Raw genomic sequence first — 18,099 nt, forward strand, 5'->3', positions numbered from 1 at the left:
TGATCAAGCTCCGGAGAGCGGGGACGGACTGTTTGAAGAGAATCGACTACTACTTACCTGCTTGTGCATCTCCACCGTGATACCGTAAGACATCTCGTAGTACTGGAACAAACGAGAAGAGTAGAGCAGGATTTAGCGGGAGACGAACGTGCAATAGCGCACTTAACTAGAATTATGACCTATAATATACTGGTTTTATGGCTCTTAGTATACAGGTTAGGGGCCGGAACACCCCGCATTGTTTCACTCGCGAAGATGTACTACGGTCGCCCCAAAAGTTTCTTTCGCAATGTGTATGCTTCACGTTGCTAACCCCTTGCACTATCGAGTCAGACTCCTGATACGAGCATTTCGAACAGTAACATGTGTATTATTCATTTGACAGTGGCGTCGCACAGTGGGCGAAATTCGGACAAAAATTTTTAACACGTTCCGTGCCAAGCTCTTTTTTGTGGCCTGAAGATCAAGTTTAACGGGGACCATCGGTGGTACTTTTGTTTCAATGACCGAAATCAATTATTTTACCTCTTTAACAATACCCTAAAGTTGATGAAAAACAAGCAAAATGAGTTAAAAGTTATTAAGTATAAGTTGATATTTATATTTAAGTATTGTCGTTAACGCTCATCCCTTTAATTTCGTAATATTTTTGTCTGTTCAAACTCCTCGTAGACAGCTAGAGTTGCATGTAAAATTATAAAAAAATTTGCTTATATAGCTCTTTAGACATTGTATCGATAAGAAATGTTTTATATTTTTTTTATATATGTTTAATCATTATTTTCAAGTTTATTAATTGACTCGATTTTGGATAAAAAAAGTAAATTTCCGATTCGCAATTTCATAAGTTTGCCTCATTATGCCTGAACAAAACTAGGATAAATATTTTTCTTAAAGTATCCTTAAAGTTATGAAACAAACCTCGTTTGCCTATTTTTGACTATTGAAAAGATATTAATAATATAATTCTTGTCAGCTGAACACGTCGCTTCCTCAGGGGACCGCCCAATTGAAAACATCTTTACCTTACTGGGACTAAGGTGGCAGTCCGCGGAGGACTTCTTCCTTTTAACTAAACGACAGGTTTTGAAGGAGATGGTGCGTCGCACAGTGGGCCAGAAACCGATCTTATTGGACAAAAATCTGCCGACAACTCAGTTTTTCATCGATTCAATTGGAATTTCTTTTAAAATGTTCACGAAGGACGTTGTTTAGCCGTGGATCAATAAATTAATGGTAAGTCCCATAAGTGCCGAATATAATTCTATTCAATTGGTAATTCTCACGGCCAGATTTACAGTTTAAAATTTTGCGGTTTAGGGTTTAGGGTTAAGAAGTGTCGGCAACTCAGCTGGGACATGCAAATTTCTGGTATGGGCGGATGAAGTATCGGAGTTATTGGGCTTTGTAGATTCTTGATTGTGACAGTTAACGATTTTCGCGCAGCACGTCATCAAAGTATAGTCCTTCACGAACATTTTAAAAGAAATTCCAATTGAATCGATGGAAACCTGAGTTGTCGGCAGATTTTTGTCCAAAAAGATCGGTTTCTGGCCCATTGTGCGTCGCCTCGAACAAGCCTAGGTTCTCGCGACAGGCCGGTCGGTAGAAAACTTTGAATAAATACAACAAGCTTCCCCCATAATTCTTGACGAAACGAGAACCGCTGCGCCGCTGTTCTCCCGTCCAGGGTTCCTTTCGCTCTTCCGGTCGCTGCTGCGAGAGCAATCCATAGAAGAAAGGATCATTAGAACTCTGTCCCGCGAATAATCAACCCACCAATTTGACCGTGCTAGAATAATATTAAATTCTCATTGAAACGCGAAACTTTCAGACCGGGAGAAAAAGATTCAATTGGACGGAGAACGTTCGCGCCGAGAATTTTTCACAATCGACTCAGCGGACGTTTATCTTCGACTTTGCCCCGACAATTACGAGTGCCTCGAGTTCCCTGTGCCCCCTCGAGACGAAGGTGAAGATCGGTCTATCGGCGACGGAATAAATTTCCGTATATTTTTGTTTCGGATCCGAGCCGCCGCCGCGCCGAGTCGCGTTGTCGTCCGGTCTTTACAAGTGAAAAGTACCGGTTCCTTTCTGTCGCGCGAACTTCCTCGCCTGTCGATGAATGTTAATCGAGACGTTTAATTTCAAAGTATAAGGAGCGAGCAAGCGAGAAGACGACCGCTTAGGAGCACGATCGGCCCGGGACGCGGACGGGGAGGATCTACCCGCGCCGCAACGCTTCCAATTGGGTTAACTACATACAATTCGTGGGCACAGTCCGCCGATCGTAAATTGGTTAGTAGCCGAACTCGCTCGAGTATCAACCGCCCGTTCTAGAACGCGTTACGTACAGATACGATGATTCCAAGAGCGGTGTTATAACGTGCTCGTAAAAATGTCCTGCGGGGACCGCTCGAAGAAAGCGGAACGACGACCTTTCGGCGACTTTTTAAAGAACGATAACTTTTTTTTAACGTCGAAACACAACGAACGAACAACTTGGATTTCTTTTCGAGAAGTCGGAACAATTAGTTTGGCTAACTTTATCTAGAAAGCGTGTTCTTGGCAAGCTCCGAAAGCTAGTCTCCGTATCTCGTAGCCGGGCGTCATTGTGATCGCGGTCTGATCGTGATTATCGAGTGCATTATTAACTTGGTATATTTCCGTGGCCGATGCTATCGATCTCGGCGTGGTGTCTGTCGGTCGGCGTATGTGCTTTAGCCCGACGAGAGAGAGAAGCCAACCCCCAAAGCCATTCGTCCCGGAACGAGCGGCTAAAGGCGGACACGCAGTGCTAAGCGACAGCCACTAACCGATTTACGATCGCGCAAGCGCGCTCGCCAATCGTATGATCCGATGCACTTTGCCGGAACACAGCCCTGGATCGAACAACCGTTCCGGATTGGACCCGGCTGCCGGCTATTCCTTTCTCCTGGCGTCGCTCGGCTTACCTGTGTCCTCTCTCGCTACCTGGGATTATCACTTTTGACTTATCGAGCCGGCGTCGCTTACGAATCCTCCGACTAATTTCCACCCCGAACTAACTCGTTTACTACCCCGTAATCCCCTGCACTGGGGAAAAACATTATTCCGCTTTATTCACTTGAACCCGAAACCGTCTAATTTCCAGTTCTCGGCCACTACGCCTGAATTTATAGCCTCGAACGATGCGGTAAGCGTCGCTCAATCTCGAAACCACCGCAAAGTGGCTCTCTCCGATTTTCTGCACATTAATTCTGGACACATTCAACACTTTACGATTCCGACAAATGAAATGTTGAATACCAAAGTTGGCGAGCAATCAGAGGGAATGAGAATTGCAATAAAACAAATCGGCAAAGTTGACGGGAAGAACCGCGAGAACGGTGTCCTCGAGGAGGCTCCAATGAGACAAAGCTATCGGCGAAATCGTCGAAGAACAATCGCGTTTCGCTATCGGATCGATCTGGAAAAATAAATAGGGGGAGGGGAATAAAAGGGAAATAGAATCGCATTACAGTCGAGCTATCGATGTCAGCCTTAAATTGCGCGTCATCGATATCCTGGCAGGGGAGTTAATTTGATGCACGACGTAATAAAATGCTTCTCGGCCGCATCGCGGATCGTATATTGGTTCGCTGGAAAGTCCCCGAAACAAGAAGAAAAGAGTTCGCCGGGCCAAGTCGATAATCGGATGAAGAGAAACTCCCTCTTCCTTTCTCTCTTTTGCTCTCGGCCTCTCTCTCCCTCCCTCCCACCCGCTCCGATTCTTTCTCTTTTTCTCCCGGAGCCGACAGAAGGGTCGTATCGATCCTCATCTGGCAACCTTTCCTCCTTTTCTATTTTCACGTGGTTCGGAACCCAATAATAGGGGTTGTACCGATAATTTCACCCCCTCCGGTTATTCGATATGGATCTTTTAGTAGCGGGCCTTTGCTGGGGCGATTGAGCCGCCCACTCTCTTTCCCAGTCGTCTCCCACTTTATCTTCCCCGTGTTTCTCTACCCTATATTCCGTATCCCTTTTCCTGACTCATTGCTCCGCACTTTGTTCCAGCTTGTCGCTCGCTCCCATTTCCCTTTGTGCCCCCGTCCCTACTCATCCTTTCGAATGTTTTCACGAGGGCTCGCACCTACCCGCCGCGAGTGCAATTAACGGATAATTAATCAGCCGGAGTCGATCGCGGCGGCCACGAGGATCATCGGATCGGGGGAGGGAAAGCGAGATGTTATCTTTGCAGACGACAATCAAGCAGATAAAGCGTCGACGAAGAACTCCGTCGAACCCGGGGCATCATTCGTACAACAGACGATTCAGATTTCACCTTGATTCCGCATTTTTCTCGCGACCTTCTCGCTGTTCTCGTCACTGTGTAACGTTTCGATGATTAGCTTCGACCCTCCAACGGCGACGCGATCAATTTCGAAATCGGGCAGCCGTTCTCGCGCAGGATCGTTTCTAAATTCATCGCATTTGTTCGGAGTGTGTTCGAGCACACGTTCTTCAGCGCAGAAGCTCGAAATCGATAGGTGGCGTAAGAGTCGGAAGTCACGGAAGCCGTCGCGTCGAACGTTTACGGGCCGCGACTCTCTCGGAACGTCAAGAAAATTGAATAGCTAGAGACACGCCGCGCCCGTGCCGGGACGAAACGAAGAAAGAGGGAAACGTTATATTCGTGAGAATAGTTAACCCGGTGGACGCTGGCCTGCTCCGCGTTATGAAACTTCGTAAACGCCCGGTGAAAAGTGGGCGGAACACGGGGCGAGGAAAGAGAGGTCGTGGGGTGGCTGGGGGAGATAAAAAGAAGGGAGGAACGAGAACACTAAATTGCTCGGTGGAAAACTTCAAAGGTGGAAATAAAATCTGTAAAAAGAAGCTGACGGGGAACGCAACCGGGGGGAAAAAAACAAGAAGTAATCAAGAAACGTACCCGGAGGATGTGGGTTATGTTTAATTTGTTACGCCGCGCAGAAACGAAACAGAGATAAAGAGAAGGTGTGAGAGGGAGAGGGAAGTCGCGAGAAGGGTAATCGTGAGGTCTGGCTTTTCAAAGGGTAAAAAACGTGCCGCGCCACCGAGACCGTTTCCCCATGTAGAATATTTTTCGCGTCTTTCCGGCCCCTCGCGTTTTATCGATACGAATCGTTCCGTTTTCATAATGGGAATCGAATCAATTTCTTATCGACTTAACGACTACGCTTTTTTCTCTCCTCCTCCTCCTCCTCCTTTCCTCTTCTCTCTCTCTCCTCACCCCTGCCTCTTTTTCCAGCAGAGTATTAAATAAAATCAAGGGGACGAGATCCAAATCGAACCGTAGGATCTCGTTGCCGCATACTTCCTCCGGAATTAATTCCGACGAAGTTCAATCGCGATTCGCGATAAAAATAGGAACAAAGAAAGCAGAAAATATTGTAGCCTATTGCTACCAAAGTTAAACAGTTATCGTTGGTCCTTAGGTCTGCGGAATAAAATTTCGTAGAATACCGATTATGTGAAATGATATTTGAAATATCCGTTCTATAAATTTTACACAGCAGCGCTTGTAATCGACCCTCAAAAGGTGTAATGAAATTTTACGGATAACAGAGTGCCCACGGGGCTACTTATTTCCATGTTTTCTTCGTGAAGGCTAATGACGTTAACGCGACCTAAAAGTAGGGTCACCAACCGACCCCCTTCGCGCCTGTTGCTTCGCATAAGTATCGTTCGCATCGTTCCCTCCACCTCAAAACCGAATTTTACTTTCCATCAGTAATTTTTTGATCTCGACGATATATGTTTACGTACAATTCGATGCTAGAAAGATTTTTGTTTATTCGTGAAAGTACACGAACGTAAAGTTACAAGAAAGAATAAATTGTTTCAATTACCGCGGAAACAAAGTTGTTCTCGGCGCCTAATGAAAAAGCGTGGTGTCTGTATTACGTTCACCCTATTTCGTTCTATCCAGCAGGTACAGTGCCATCCGCATCGGACATATTTCACGATCAAGCAATCCCCCGTCCGAAGAGGCACAGGTCCGCGTCAAGATCTCCCGGCGCGATTTCGTCAGTTTGCGCAACGCTCGACCACTTTTCCGCACGAGGCGAGAGCCGTATTTTCGCCATCCTGCGACGAGAGCCCCGTTTGTATTACATCCTCGTCGGGCGTCGGATCGATGTTTCGGAACCGACTAGGCAGGAGGCGTCGTCGGTTATCGAAAAATCGTCGAAAATTGTAACGAATCGACGACGCGTTGCTTGAAGGGGTTGTTTCGGGGCGAGGACGTGTCGCGAGGTGATGATCCGTGCTGAAGTTTACAAAAGAATGGAACTCTCGACGTCGACAACTCGGTAGGAACCGGGGGGGGGGGGGGAACGAAGAGAGAAGGTACAAGCGAGGTCGGCGGAAGTAACGCAGAGAAGTCGACGAAGTACCACCGCATAGCGTCATATGTGTATGTGTGTGGGTGGGAGGGAGGGAGGAAAAAATATTGAAGCGGCGCACGGATTTACGCGGCACGTTACCCTAATGAAAATCGCGGAGGATGAATTGTAGGAGGGGCGGGAAAGGTGGCTGGTAGAAATACACAGGGGTGGAATTAGAATATCAGAGACACGCTAGTGGAGGTGTATACATACGTTACGCCAACACACGGCCCTGGTCGAACTGCACGTATATAATACTTGTCGGTAGTTGACAAACCCTCGACATCAATTTCTCTCTCTGTCTCTAAATCCCCCCTACCCCTTCGTCCTCCACCCCCGGCCCTGGCCACCCTTCCCGCGTCGCTTCTCTGCTCTCTTCCATCCCTGTCGTCGTCTTTCCCTTTCTCGCGCGCTCTCTCTCTCTCTCTCTCCCTTCGTTTACTTTGGAGATATCGATTACCGGCTCAACTCCTCCTCCTCCCAGCCCCTCCGTCAACCCCTCTGTCACCTCTTCTCCCAGCTTCCCCAACCCCCTTATCCCGAGCGCCACCCACCACCCGACGGCTCCCACCCCGAAAGCACCAACCACTCGGCCCAGCTTGCTGCTTGGTTGCTTGCACGGTGTCACATCGGTGTAGCAGTTTACAGAGATGGTACAGTTCGCGACAATTACGATCAAACGTACAGTTAACATCGGCGCAGGATCTCGCGAGCCCGGAACACAGCAGGGGCTGAAGAGAGACGGGCGGGGGGAGCGGGGGGCGGCAGCGGCGGTCGGGATTGCGATGGAAGCCGTATCGCGTGTAACTGCTCCGACCGGTTCGGATCGATGATCGCGACGTTGTGTATCATCCTTTTTTTCCCGCTTCTTCTGGCTCTTCTTCGCTGTTTCGCTTCCTTCTCTGTTCACCGTCGTCGCCGCGCCACACGGCACAAATGACAACGTCACCGGGACGTGTAGAACGGAGCGGGTCGAGCTTACCAGGCGATCACGTGGCACGGTGACGTTCGCTTTTCACCCTCGCTCTCCCTTTTTTTCTTCCTCTCTCCCTCTCCCCGCTTCTCTCGTTCTGTCTTCTTTAGCCCTCTATTCGATTGCACACTTTGCACAATGCTTGGGAGAGAACGGAGACCGCGAATCGCTTTGTGTTGTTTTAAGTTTCGAGATGCTTCGAGGACAATTAGGCTCAAAGGGCTACGGATTCGCGTCGGAGTCGCGAAAATGGGTAAGAGAGCGGAAAGCCATAGGGTTGAAACGATGGGACTCGGCGGAATAATGAAGTGAAGGTTCGATCTCCACGACCACTAGTACTTCCCCCTCCCGCGGATTGAATGCTTGTTTGGCGATGTTTCGAGTGCGTGTTCGTCTTCGCGCAATCTTCATCGCAACAACAGATCGATCTAACAATTCCAAATGCGATCACTCTACTCTCTCGTTTTTCCCGTGTATCGATTCCAACCCCCATCCCCGACGAGAGAGAGACGAGTTGTCTTTCGAGATAAAAACCACGAAGATGCACCGAGCTATCGAATATAACATCGATACACGCCAATATCTCAAAGCGACGTGCTGTATCGGCGAATTCCACCGAACCGCATCGGCGTGGTTCACTTTTTCCGTTGTCTCGTATGTTCTGATGAAAGTACCGTCCATATCGAGCTTCTCTAAATAAGAGAGCCACGAATCGATCCTGGGGAAATTATAAATATGTGGAACACTCGGTTCACGCTAATTTCAAGATCTACGGGCCCTAAATAGTTCATCGTTCCGCCGTCGTCGTCCCAGGGATTCGAACTAAGCCGTGAGATCGGTGGGAAGCTTCGCAAACGTATCCCGAAGTTGGCGATGGCTGTCTCGCCTTGTTGTAACGAATATTCCTGTGTTCCCGGTTTAATAAATATTTATTAAAGTACCGGGGCGAAGGGGGGTGAGAGGGAGGATAGAAATAAAATGCTCGCCCCGGCAAAATACTTGGGGACCCACGTTAATGCCGCACTTTAATATAGGTAAGTCCAAGTTAAGCTCCTTACGGATGACGATACGATTAGTACGGTTGGTTGAGCTAATTGCCTTCGCGCTGATGGGAACCGAATCGAAGAGCCAGCAATATGAGCGGGAACAATATATCGATCGTTTTTCTTCGCATCCCCCGGTCGGAGGGATGTTCCGATGAAAATTACCGAATTCAATGACGAGCCCATGACACAGTCGCTCGCACAGATCGATTCCTCGGCTATGATTACAATGTAAACAGGGGATTCGTGGGACGGGCGTGTGCGAACCGACCACGCGTCGATTTTCTTTTTCCGAGCGGCACGGAACAATACAGGTAACCCTCGAATGACACGGTGTGTTTGTGTTACACGGGGATCCGTATCCCAGTCAAAAAACTCCGATGGCCCTTGTGAAACAGAGTGCTCCTGTCACAACTCGGTTTCGATAAACACTTTCTTCATAATTGTTAACATGTTGACCCGCCCGGTTTTCGGTCATTTACGCTCCTGCCAACACAATCCCTCATTTGTTGATTAATGATTAACTGCTGAAATTTCGACATGAAATACAGAATCAAAACTATACATATATGAATACTGAAAGAAATGTAAACTGAATTTAGGTGTATCGTCATTTGGTCTATATATAATACAAACTCTGTTTACGTGCTTTTATGTTTTCTTTTCGATGATTCCTCTTTTTAATGAACGATTGACGATTGACTTCATCAATCGATTGAATCAATCGTCGATTTTTCGATGATTTCTTTTTTAAATCGTACACATTAATCAATCAATCATGATTAAAATTTTAATCAATCAATGCCCAACTCTGCCTGGCGGACAATTATCGATAAAATACTGTACTTTGAAAGACGTACTCGTTGTTGTAGTGCAAGAGGTTAATCAACGCTAAACCTACCAAGCACAAAACATATACAAAATGAAACACCTAGAAGCGAGAGACGATTGAATTTGCTTAAACCCTGTACGATTTTTCTTTTTGTAAGTTCAAGAGGAACTTTGTGATCCCGACCGATTCGAAAGCTAAAACTCTGGACCAAGCGGCCAGATACAATCGCGAATTTATGGGTAGCCAAAGGTAGACCGGATAATGGAGAGCTTCTGATCCCGATCGAGCTCTCCTTCCCCGAACGGTTTACGAATTTCAAGATGAAAAGATTCAAGTACGAGCTTAGAAAATGCCTTACCATGAAGTAATGCCTCTGGATCTCAGTCTTCTCGCTGGCTAGCTTCTCGCATTCGATCTTCAGTCTGAAAAGTGAAAAGCGATTGAGGACGGAACGAATCAGACGCGAGCGGAGACGGTGTAATTGCGTGCACGTGCAGGTACGTTCTCCGCATACATGCAGTGGCTCCGATTAATAGACGAGTGGAATACGAGTGGGGATTATCGTGTTTGGACTCGTTTTAATCAGAGCAACGCTACGAAGGTATTAGCAGAAGATTCGCGAGCAAATCATTAAAACTAACAAAGTCTGGTCTTCGTGTTCGCCGATCCAAAGGTGTAGTAGCGTACACCCGTAGAATGGATGACTATTATTTTTCTTACACCGTGTACACGCGTGCAGAAGGAGGCAAGCACAGGAAGCAAGAAGACGTCTGCGTTCTCCTTTGAGACTCGCAACATCTTGCATTTGAAGGAAAGGTGTACGCGCGGCGCGCCGGTCTGTCTCTGGAAGTAAGATCGAGTTCTCCGGCGGAAAAGCTGAAGGAATAAAAAGGAATGAGATTATGGCGGTGTTAGTGGCGCGCCACGAGCAAAGAAGGGAAACGTATCAGGAGGAGGTGTACAGTATTTCGGTAAATACGGCCGGGGCCACGAATTACATTCATCCGGAAAAATCGCGCGGAAAGCATCGCCGGGGAATAAAGATGGCTCCGACGTTATTACACGTGGAACTCTCGTTCGGTCTAAATTAAACCCTCTTTTAAGATCTCTTGACTAACCACTCTGTGTTCGACTAACCGAAACTCAAAATACACCGGCAGAAACTACCGGCCAGCTGGTTACTCTTGATACGGTGGAAAAGTTCGCAGGAAAGTAACCTCTGAGCAATGGCGCGTTACCCTATCGGCAACTTGGGCAAATGCGCGGGGCCCCAAGCAGGAGGGGGCCCCGAACACGAACCAAGATCCAAATTCTATGTTTTTCTCATTAAAAAGTTTCAAACTCAAACTCTAATTTGGGAAAATTCGTGATACAGTAAAGTCGCGATTCTTGTCAAACAGCCTGTGTTCTGCACGGACAGTGATCGCATACCGATATTATCTGTTTATGACTGCGTCTACTGATGGTCATCCACAAGATGGTCCTCGAAAGCGAATGCAATTTTAACTGTCAAGATTAATTTTTTGTCAATCAAAGAGACTTTATTTACAATTTCTAATGATACGTGTACAATTGTACAACATGTGCAACTCGTACGAAAGAATCCGCGAGATTAGAGTTCATAATTACCGGCACAATTAAACAATTAGGCCAAGAGAAGAAGAATTAGTGCTGAGAGCGTTCTCCGCAAACTACCACCGAAACTCGTTGTTAAACTACCACCGGACAGAAATATCTTGACCACGAGCGTTGCCAGGCTAGAGTGTAACAGCGGCGTTAACAGCGATGCGCAAATTCGGCCGTCCACCTAACGGTTTCAACGGTATCGCGCCGCGCAAGATAATTAATGATACGTAAACGCAGACATTTGTACACACGGTCCTATTTCGGCGGCCACTCGAAAGTGAGCGTCGCTCCAATAACGCTAACCGTTACAGCATCAGCTGCATCTGGATACAACTTGCCACAACGGCAATTGATAACCGTCCGACCGATAAATCAATTACCATAAATCGTCGTGTCCAGTCGCCGTCGCGTTATGGCTGTGTTTCTTTCCTCGCTACACGCAAATCATTCGTTTTTATATGACCGTCTCAGGTGAGCTCCCGTAAACATAAACAGTCGTCAATCTATCGCTAGTTACGAGTCGGCTGAATGTTAAATCACCGGGTGATAAATCGCAACGTCGAAATAGAAACGACGGTCCCGTCGGCAGACCGCAAACTGTTAAATAAAACCGAGGCAACCGCTGTGGAAAATTTCTACGATCTTCGTGGAACACGTTCAAAAAAAAGCAGTGTGTGTGTGTACGCTTTTGCTCGTCACTGTATCTCACAGTTTCGACGCGGGTTGTGTAACAGTTTGAAACCGTTCTTTTCAGATCCTCCTCAACCCCGGTTAAGAACTAGGGTAGAAAGTGGGGCTAAAAGTCCAGCGCGGGTAAGAAGTCTCGACTCGAATATTTTTTTGTTTGTTTATGGTCGACTAAAGTTTACCATATACCGCGGGTGGTGTTGGGGATACTGAAAGAAACCATAGCAACGTGAGTTTCACATGCACAGGGTGGGGCATTTAAAACAGGTCACCCGAATGCTTGCCTTTGAAGATAGAAGAAAATGCCAGACCCGCGAGATCTAAGTCGGACCAAACGTGTGTAGTTCGAGACGACTACGATGACCTATCGTGAAGGTCTGTCAAGGTCGCTCAAGGTCAAGCAATCAAAATTTATTGGATTGTTCGGAAAATCCCCGCAGATTTCCGATAGATGGCGCAAGAACACTCTAGGAACATTGAATCATTTTTATAAACCTTTAAGGGGCTATTATAGGCTCGGATTGTAACTAGAAAATAACTAGAATCTTACTAGAAAAAAACCACTTTCGATCGTTTATAACTCGTAAACCAATTAACCGATTTCAATGAAATGTTCAGAACGTATATAATTTATACGAGTTGACCAAACACGTCTCTTAAATTTTCGTTAGTGGCCCAGCTAAAAAGTCGTCAAAATCAATATTCACTATTGTTTTTCACGATTTTTTTACACGTCATTTACTGAACTAATCCCTGCAGCCTTACCGAGAAATTGAAGTCCTTTGATCGATTCATAAAAAAGTTATTCTGATTTAAAGTTTGTGTGATCAGTTTTGCTCTTAACTGTACATACATAGAGTATAGAGTACAAAGTATGTATAGAAGTACAGAGAGTCGATCGATTGGCGACGGTTAACGGACAACCGTTGCCTGACTCGGAGAGACGAATAGCGAGAGTCAACCTTTATCCAATCCCCGTCGACTTTCACTCGTCGTCTCGTTACTCGCGTTCGCGAAAACCGTTCGATCCGACCGCGGAGGACATCGCCGCGACGACGAGGCGATGCGACGCGTTATTAGGAGAGCCCGGGAGAGTCAGTCGAGCAAACAATTCGAACTTTCCACTCCGGGTAAGAGAGTTCGAAGCGATCGGGGGCGCGCGCCATTAACAGGAGGACTAGCGAGCGAGTGAGCGAGCGAGTGAGCGAGCGGAGCAAGCAAGCAACAACCGCCGCGAAACACCGAATGGAAAGACGATGGGTGGATGGGGTGGTAGGAAGAAGAGGAAGAGGGGGCCGAGGGAGGAGAAACAGAAGCGAGGAAACAGGAGAAGACAGATCCCGGGAAACATCGGCGTCAATAATCGTGTATCTTCAAGAAACCAGAGGGCGGAGGGGATGAATAGACGAGAAAGGGAGGAACAATCGCGGAAAGAAAAACAAAGCACAGGAGCGAGAGGAGAGACCGGTAATGCGAGTACGAAGAAAGGAGAAAGACTCACGAGTGGTTCTGTTGCTGGATGAAATTGAATTCCTCTTTGATCCTCTCGCAAGTGTCAGCCACCGTGAATTTCAACCCTCCCGCAGCCCCGCCGCTTCCTCCGCCACCCTGCAACAAAAAAATATATATACATGTATATCGGCGAGGAAAGGGGAATATTCGATTAACATACGCGACGAGCCAAGATAAATTCACGAGGAGTTGATCTCGGATGAATCGATGATCCGGATCGTGTACCTATGAAACCGGATACTCCCTCGATGCTTATGAAAACGCGGGACTCGCGGTCTTCATTTCCAATTACGTGGGCTCGAAGTGTTAGAACTATTCCATGATTACCTCGAAGAAGCACGCCAACACCGTGCAGTTTCCAAGCGGAAAACTCGGGGTATCCGATGTCCGAGCAACTAGAGGCAATGCGGGGCAAGCGAGATCTTTCCCTCTCCTGAGATTATGCAACCCGAACGATAACGTCGATGCTCGAGCAAGCCGCGGCGGGGGGTGACGGAGCGAGGGGAAGGTTGCACGGACAAAACACGGTGGAAAAAACTCGTTAAAGGGCGCGGAAAAACGGGGAAATCTCGTTACACGGGAGACCAGGTACACGGTCGCATTTCGCGTGACACTGGGACCGCGAGCCTCGCCACGAATAAATCCTAACAAATCCGAATTTAAAGGGGTGACCGCGATCGTGGTCTCGTTCTTTCGTTCGGCTGCACGCCTGTAAACCGTAACGAGGTTAAAGTCGAAGATGACAAGCAACCAGCATCAAATGGCCTTCGGCCGCATAAGGCGCACGTAGACACACGAAGGAACGAACGAACGAACGAGCGAGCGAGCGAGCGAGCGAACCAGGTATAAAAGACGAGCGTCTCCGTGGGCTGGGAGGAGGAGAAGCAAGGCCTGAAGAGGCAAGGATGAAGGGCTATGAAGGCGTTCTTAATGAGACCCATTCCACCAGGTAGCACGAGGTTTCTGAATCCACGGGTTCTTCAGCTCGGCCGGTGCGGCGCGGAGACGAGCGGCGTCGAGCGTAGCGGCGGCGGCGTGTTGGTACGTGCCGCTCTACCGCTTCAAATTACGGAGAAAAGGATCGAGGCTTCCCGATGACAGTAATGATTACGTTACACACCACCGTCCGCGGTCATGTCAATCGAATTTCGTGAGTGCACTCTCGGAAACGTGCCCTCTCGCTCGTCCGGAGATATCTCGAGAGCAACCGATCCCTGCGCGTGCTTCTTTCCAACAGGTTCTTCAGCCCGGAGCAGAAATGATTTTGCAGCACCCTTTCGTTGTTGCACGTTCCCTGCGTTATTGCCGTGTGCAAAGAATCGCCGACGATAAACGACGCGTTGAGACTTTCGGCGCTGACCGTAACATCGACGAAGAAGTGTTCACAAACCTACATTCTGAAAATCGACGACAGATTCAATAGTTTTCGACTCGGTTGTTTGCATCGTTCGGAATTTGTCACGGGCTCGACGCGACGGAGCGTTCTCGCGGGATAAAGCGGATGGGATCTTTTTCGCAATCAAATCATTAATCCGATACGCTTACCGGAAGGGACGTGAAGGGGACAGACACGCATACACGAGTATGGGCGGGGGGTTCGCGTCATCGAACGTCAATATTGCGCATCAGCGTGAAAACAAGAGGGAATTTCAGGCCGAATGACAAAATCTCCCGATAAAGAGAAATATTCCCAGCCGGGCGGCGATAAATGGTCAATGACTGTCCACCGGCTGGAAAATTCCCAGTTTTCGGGGCAACGCGGCGGTCTCTCTCTCGCGTAGAATGATTTGGCCACTTGTTGAATTCGAAACGGGGAGTAGTTGTCGGTGGTAAAATGGTTTGAGAACAGATCGGGGAAGAGGACGCGCCGCGCTGCGCCGCGCTGGTGGGCCTCACTTGTTGCAATCATCAAATGGAACAGTCATCGAACAGGTTGTTGTTCCGATGGTTAACCCGGCAGCGTACACACATCCGTTATGTGATACGGCCAGCCGACGACGATTCGTTTCCATGAAAATTTTGCGCGCTGCGCTGTCGGCTTTCCGCCGGCGATGATAACTCGCGATATCGATCCGATACTTGTCACGCGGAATTTTTCTTCACAATCACCGAAATGATCGGACACCGTCTCAACATAATCTAATTAACGCATTGACTGCTATATCGGGGCGCATAAAAAATAGTTCCTCAAAGTAAGACTGACGTCACAAGAATACGCGATCAAAGATATAGATTGCGTATGAAATCTTAAAAATCACCATGAAACTTCCCAAAGACGCTGCAATATCAAACGAACAATCGTCGGTTACTCTTCTCTACACCCTACAATTTTTGTCAGAATTATTGTCCACGCGACTTTCTTTTCGAAACCGGATTAACGACGCTGTGAACGGTAAAGAGGGCTCGGTTTCGACAGAGAGAGAGAGAGAGAGTGAGCTCGTGTGCACGAGCTGGTCTCCGTCGTTGGACGTTTTTATCTCGGGCTCGATCGGACTTGACAAAAATGTCCGAGTTGGAAGCCGAAGGGTCAATCGTTCGACCACACACGCGTTTAAATCAATCGTCCTTTTCCTGGAAGTTCTGAGCGCGCCCTTAAGGGGCTTCTCGCTTACGTCATCCGGCCTTTGGTCGATCGACGGCCCTCCGAAGACCTATTACCTTATTTACGATTCGCGCGGCCATTATCTCCCGGCAACAAAGTGAACCAGCCGGTTTTTCGATGCGATCCTCTGCGTGCGTGTACCCGTCCACCCACCCATTTCGCACACACACACACACACGCGAGCATGCACGCACGCACGCCGAACACACGTGAACGAACGTGTGCTCCTTCATTGATCTCATTGGTGTGAAAGGGGAATCGGCCAGACAATGAATACAAAGGCCGCGTTACATAGAAACGCGGGCAGAAGCTCTCTCTCTCTCCCCTCTCTCGCTCTCACTCGGTTGGCCTTTCTCCCTCGCGTCGGGACGCCTCGGGAACGGAAGACTTTTGTCTTCTCTCGTTAATAACAGTTTTGACAGAGAGCCCGGCAAAACGCACGGATGATTGGACGGCTCGCGGCCGAGGCAAAGGAGAGAATTATTGAAAAATTGATTTTTACGATTACGAATCGTCCTTTTGATCAGCGCGGAGCATTGACGCGATCACTGCGACTCATCTCGCGCGCGCGCACGCGTACGCGCTTGAGCGACGGTGAATATGTGTGAATCGTTAAGCTCAAAGAGCAAAATCCGATAGTCGCGTCAAAGAACCATCGAAAAAAAGAGAAGAAAGAGAGAGCCACGTAATTAAAGGAAAGAGAGGAAAACGAATAAAAATTCATGCGTCGTCGTCGTCGTCGTCGGATGGGGAACGCCGCGTGGACATGTTCCACGATAGTCCCCGTTGATCAGAGCTCGACGACCAAAGAGAATCGCTTAGCAAAACGCTCGTCTCTACTCGGTGTACAGTGCATTAGGATTGGCTCACCGATACACCCGACCCGTATCACGTCACATTTCTTCAGAGCCTCAGAGCTCTCCGAATCGTGTCTTCTACACGATATGTGTCAACTTTCGGACCCGAAATTCTCGCACACAGTGTAAAAAATAAGTTATTCTAATTAGTACTATAAAACAAAGTTCCTACTGGCTTTTAACGCAAAAGCGTGACAGATGCAGAACGGTGTCCCCATTTTATTCAGCGGGAAGGTGTCTAATTGGATGAGTCACCGATATCGAAAATTATTCGAATCATGGTGTGCCGGCGCCGTTGAAAGTCAGACCCGCGCTTGAATAAACATGGATGCGTCGATATGCAACTTCGGCGAATAGGCGCAGAAGCTTTGCGTGCGTGCACACGCCACGCCGACAGTATATTCCGCGCAAATAGCAGTCTAGGCTAGGCGGTAACCATCGGAGAGGTCTGCCATTCGGCTCTATCCCCTTCTATAGCGACTGATCGAGGCAGAACGGAGGGACTAAGGGAACCAGAACGGGAGGATTAATGAAGATGAAGTAGAAGAACCATCCTCGATGAAATGAGGGCTAGAGCAGCGAGTGCAGAGGGTCATACCGCAAGTCCAATAGACGCAAAGTGAGATAGGTATTTTATGGTGGTACACATACATGTATTTCTCGATTCTTATTTATGTGGTAGAAAAGTTTGAGAACCCCTGCTTCGGAGAAACAACTCGCGTTGATTTGCCGGCTGACATTTCTTGCGAGCGGAAAAACCACATTGCGGACGTTTAATAAAAAAAAAAAAGAAGTTAATCACCGGACGACACGCGTTTAATTGCCTCTTATGTGCGTAAACACATACTCTGTTACAAATATTCCGGAATAAATTACCATAAACGAGCAACATAGATTAATTACAGGGTGGGGGGAAAGGTGGTGTTCGCGACGTAGAACAGCGCGTATCTAATTTATCGAAAGGGAAAAGAAAAACGAAACGCGGCGGTTGCGCAACCAGTCCTTTCCTATTCACCAGAATGTTGGGAAACTGTTACGTAGGAGCGAGTGGCTACTTGTGCGCTCGGTAATCGAACAGAAGCAGTCGAAAAATAAACGGCAAAGTGAGCGCGCGCGTTCATCTATCAATGTTTAAGCTCCACTCGTAGCGTCGGCACGATTGTTTTACAACCAGAGATATAATTACGTTGAAAAGTAGTATCGGAAAACTGCGCGAACCGTGAGTGGCTATTAAAGATAATTGTTATGTGATTTAAGGAAACGCGATAATTTACGCTTCTGCCTGGATCGTTCGAGAGGAATTAACACGTTCTACAGGGCTCTTCCGTTATGAATTGTTCCTTTGAATAATAAAGAAACACTGTTTTCTTTCGAACTGATAAATTACAAAAATTGATGACGTACTCTCGGTAGAATATTTTTCGCTGTCTTGCTGGACGGGTCGCTCTAATTGGGGCGTGGTGACTAGGTGACATCATGGACGTATCATTGGACGAACAGCCTCTAGATATCGTAGCGTTCCTGATTGCTCGACAGCAACGAAGTGGATCGAGCCGAGGGATCTCGGATCGAAGGAAA

At 47.8% G+C, this 18,099-nt stretch overlaps 2 protein-coding genes across 7 annotated transcripts in view; one reads left to right on the plus strand and one right to left on the minus strand.

The window, feature by feature from the left end:
- The window catches only part of Gro (TLE family member transcriptional corepressor groucho), a 95,289-nt gene that overhangs the window by 59,496 nt on the left and 17,694 nt on the right, over positions 1 to 18,099 (minus strand). For 4 of the 6 annotated variants that reach the window (XM_076431958.1, XM_076431962.1, XM_076431961.1 and 1 more), the window contains exons 3-5: positions 13,052 to 13,158; positions 9,596 to 9,659; positions 58 to 102 (exon numbers count right to left, since the gene is read on the minus strand). In XM_076431958.1, coding sequence (XP_076288073.1) covers positions 58 to 102; positions 9,596 to 9,659; positions 13,052 to 13,158 — 216 coding nt within the window. The remainder of the gene's footprint in view (positions 1 to 57; positions 103 to 9,595; positions 9,660 to 13,051; positions 13,159 to 18,099) is intronic. The other 2 variants (XM_076431960.1, XM_076431959.1) reach the window with 1 other exon arrangement.
- Positions 15,422 to 18,099, plus strand: part of Unc-13 (unc-13) — a 697,844-nt gene continuing 695,166 nt past the window's right edge. Inside the window, exon 1 of the mRNA XM_076431953.1 lies at positions 15,422 to 15,426. The gene's annotated coding sequence lies outside the window, so the exon portion shown is untranslated. The remainder of the gene's footprint in view (positions 15,427 to 18,099) is intronic.

This window comes from Lasioglossum baleicum, chromosome 10 (genome assembly GCF_051020765.1).
Source record: "Lasioglossum baleicum chromosome 10, iyLasBale1, whole genome shotgun sequence".
Taxonomy (NCBI): Eukaryota; Metazoa; Arthropoda; class Insecta; order Hymenoptera; family Halictidae; genus Lasioglossum; species Lasioglossum baleicum.